The sequence below is a fragment of the Leuresthes tenuis genome, unplaced genomic scaffold, assembly GCF_036924035.1.
Source record: "Leuresthes tenuis unplaced genomic scaffold, fLeuTen1.0.hap1 SCAF_13, whole genome shotgun sequence".
Taxonomy (NCBI): domain Eukaryota; kingdom Metazoa; phylum Chordata; class Actinopteri; order Atheriniformes; family Atherinopsidae; genus Leuresthes; species Leuresthes tenuis.
The window spans coordinates 7979840-7983972 of NW_027325367.1; the positions used below are offsets into that span (position 1 = coordinate 7979840).

At 40.0% G+C, this 4133-nt stretch overlaps 1 protein-coding gene across 1 annotated transcript; it reads left to right on the forward strand.

Moving 5' to 3' along the window:
- The first annotated feature begins 788 nt into the window (after positions 1 to 788).
- Positions 789 to 3872, forward strand: rdh14b (retinol dehydrogenase 14b). Its single transcript, XM_072362457.1, has 2 exons — positions 789 to 1212; positions 2151 to 3872. The coding sequence occupies exons 1-2, from the start codon at positions 859 to 861 to the stop codon at positions 2766 to 2768; spliced, it is 972 nt and encodes a 323-aa protein (XP_072218558.1). The 5' UTR covers positions 789 to 858; the 3' UTR covers positions 2769 to 3872.
- The last annotated feature ends 261 nt before the right edge of the window (positions 3873 to 4133 follow it).

Consider the following 4133-nt stretch of genomic DNA (forward strand, 5'->3'; position numbering starts at 1 on the left):
AGGTCTAGGTTTAAAAAAAAAACGGAGTTCCCCTTTAATATTAGCTTGAAAAAAAAGAAGCAAAATTCAATGGATTATCAATCCATCAAAGATTCAATGGATGTATTTCACCAAGAGTGGAGGATTGATTATGCCAAGAGCTGGAACCTACTTGAGGATTAACATTAAAAATGCATAAAGCTACATTAATAGATTTAAAAAAAAACATTGGGTTTTGATTTTGTTTACCAAGATTTCTCTTGCAAGCCCCACCTTGCTATCTAATCTCGAGAAACGTTTCAGTTACTGGTCTTCAAATCCTTAAAAGTAGTAGGGATGGCGACTTATATCGCCTCTTTTTTTTTTTTTGCTCCAATAGCTACATCCAGAACTATAGAGCTCTGGCTACATCTAGTGTTTGTTCATGTAAAGCACAGACGAGTACAAAACACTGCCAATGAAAAATGATAGGCCATCATCAATAAAAACAATAATGATAATTTTGAACTTATTTATAAGCTCCGATCATGTTGCTAACGTAGTACTAAAAGAAAAATATCAGATATATTGTATAATGTGTTTATCTTGTATTTATAAGAGGACACGCTTCTTAAACAGATGTAATAGGAAAAAATGACCCCGGAAGTCATTTTCAAAATAAAAAGATAAGATAAAAAAATAACCTTTACACAATTGAACTGTTAATAAAACTCGGTTCCTTCGATAAATTGTGTCGTTTTAAAGATTACTGTGACCTGTATAACACATACAACATGTAGAGTAACGCGAGTCACACAATTATTTCCGGGTCAAGTCTGTAATTTGGATACATAACACACTGTAACGCTCAGCAGTCCTGTCCTTGCCCATCGAGGTCCTATGTCCGCCTCCGTGCTCATAGCCGCTGTTGTCGGCGGTGGGGTTCTGCTCATTATGCGCCGTTTATTCCCTCGACGGCAAGCTGTTAAACTGCTCTGCTACCCAGCGGACACCATGCGTGGAAAGACAGTCATTGTGACCGGGGCGAACTGCGGGATAGGGAAGGCCGTGGCAGGGGAGCTGCTGAAGCTTCATGCCCGGGTCATCATGGCTTGTCGGGACCGCAAGAGCGCCGAGGATGCAGCCCAGGACATCAAGAGACAAGCGGGTCCAGAGCAGGGGGAGGTGGTCATCAAACATCTAGACCTCGCCTCTCTCAGATCTGTCCGAAATTTTTGTGAAGAAATAAATGAGGTAAGTGAGGTGACACAGGAGGGTGAAGACTTTGGGATTATTGTTTGCTTATTTACCTTCTAGGATGTTCAGTACATTCCAGATGCTGTTGTGTATTATGTCCATTTCAAAGGGCCTTACTTTAGCTGACTGTAATGGTGCTGTCTGTGGTGCTGAATTTCTGTGTTGGCCCTGGACAAATAGTTGCTAGCCAACAGTTTGGTAACCTAAGAACGTATGCCCACAATCCATAAAAACATTGAAGACATGGAAGACATGGAAGACATTCCTTACAGTACATCCCAGAAGAAAACGTCAGCATGAACAAAAAAAAATAAATAAATAAATCAAATACAGCTTTTTAATTCTTAATTTGCACTGTTGCAAACTACTGCATTGCTTCTGTTTTTAATTATATTTTACACTGTGTCCGTGGTAGGAAACTGAGATCATAGTTGAATATGTTTTCTTAAAAAACGTCTTTTTAAACTGAGATGTACTTTTTTCTGCCCCCTTGTTGGCATCTGTATTAATTCCCCTTTTTGCTGCATGCTTACAATTCCCTGTCACAACCACCAGGTGTCTCAGTGTAGCTTACATTAGCCAATTTGTGTCATTTCAAGGTACCTTAAATGAATTAAATAGTTTATGTTTGTTAAACAAACTTAAATATCCAATCAAATTTAATGGAATTGGCTATTTCTTAAAGTAATGAAATCAAGATTTTATAAAATTGTCATGGCTTTTAGGACAAATGTGGGATATAATGTATGCTTGAGGCAGCTAATTACAATAAAAAAAAATAGGCTGCAAGAAATTCTAAAGCCACTAAAACTACAGGCTTACAATTTCTAAGAAAATAATTAAATCTCAAATTACTGCTACTAGTGTTTAGTCAATCATCGCCATGAAGATCTGAAACTGAGTCTGAAATGTTTTTAATGTCTCTTGCTTGTCAGGAGGAATCGAAGATTGATGTGCTTATCAACAATGCGGGCATCTACCAGTGTCCCTACACAAAGACCGAGGATGGTTTTGAGATGCAGCTCGGAGTGAATCACCTGGGTCACTTCCTTCTCACCCACCTGCTGCTGGACCTTCTGAAGTCTTCAGCTCCCAGCCGCATCGTCGTGGTTTCCTCTAAACTTTACAAATATGGCCACATTAACTTTGATGACTTGAATAGTGAGAACAACTACAACAAAGCCTTCTGTTACAGTCAGAGCAAGTTGGCCAACCTGCTGTTCACGCTTGAGCAGGCTCGTCAGCTCGAGGGCACGGGCGTCACAGTCAATGCTCTCACGCCGGGTATCGTGCGGACCAGACTAGGCAGACATGTTCAAATCCCTCTCCTGGCCAAGCCGCTGTTCTACCTCGCCTCGTTGGCTTTTTTCAAAAGTCCATTGGAGGGAGCTCAGACTCCTCTCTATCTGGCCTGCTCCCCAGAGGTAGAGGGAGTGTCGGGGAAGTGCTTCGCTAACTGCGAGGAGGAGGAGCTGATGGCCAAAGCTACAGATGACGAGGCAGCCAAGAAACTGTGGGACATGAGCAGAAGTATGGTTGGACTCGCTAACTGAACAGAGGCCAGTTCCGAGGACACAATTGTAGGGATTTAAATGTTCTTGGACTTGGTAGATAATCTCTCACAGCCCTGCAGACACTGTTCTGCAAGAGATGGGTTATGAGAAAACCAATTGCAACCCTGGGGATAAAAATATTAATGAAATGACAGATTGTGCCACTGAAGTGTGATAATTAAGTGTCTGAGCTACATTGCAGTGAGCTGAAATAAGATTGTATATGGTTTGACTTTGAAAATGTGCCTGTTAAAGTGATGGCCCAGAATATGAACCGCTGCCCTTTTATTTGCAGCAATTCTCCAGGTTTCCCTTGCCCCCAAATCTCAATTTTGAAAAAGTATTTTACTAGTTGTAAGTTGTAAATAGTTTACTGGAAAATGTCAACTGTAATCTGATTATTAAAGTGCAAAAACTACACTCACAAGAAGCTTGGATTGTACACCTGTAGAAAGATAAACAATATCCAGTCGGTGAATAAAATGATGAAACATTTCAGCGCAAACAGCTAAAATTGCTGTATCCAGCAAGCCTTGTCAGTGCAAGTCAACATAAAGCCTAGATATATTGTTTTCTTATAGCCGAATGGCCATACCAAGCTTAAGATGGACACCTCAGCATCAATGAGAGTTGCTTCACTGCATTTGTGAAAGCGAAGCTATGTTGTCTTATTTGTCTCTATAGTGAGGTCATGTTATTGCTTGTGCTTTCAAATCCCCAGAGTGGAATGAAATGCATCCAGTTCAGGTTGAGCTGTTGTGTTTGAGCGCTAAATTTGAGTACATTTCAGCAATATCTTTTGATGTGTTAAATTATAAAGGGTTTCTGCTGCGTCTGGATGAGGTCGACAGTGCAGATCAAGGAGCTGCTCTGCGGCTCCCTCCTGTGGATGGATTCAGTCTCATGCGTAAATCCCTTCACACCTCAGGGGGAGACGCAGCGATGGAATATACCAATCAGCCGTAACATTAAAAATCAGTGATGGGTGAGGTGATTTAGACCGGCCACCTCTTTGCAATGAAATGTGCGAGAAAAACCTTGAGACTTGGCATTTGTGTGGCTGACGTACACTCATCTTAATGGGTATTACACAGATGGTTGTAATGTTGTGTTTTTCCTTTATTTCATAAATATATGTATATATGTATTTATTTATATATATATATATATATATATAGTGTGTAATTACTAAATATCGGATACAACAGAACTGTCTTCTTAAAGTGATGAATAAAATGGAGTGGCTGCAAAAGTTAACATATTTTCAGTATCTTCATTTATTTTTTGGTCTTTAAACTGAGAAAATTTCCTTTAGATTTCTGATTTGTCCAAAGAACAGACCAAAAACATCAACATGTTCAGTTT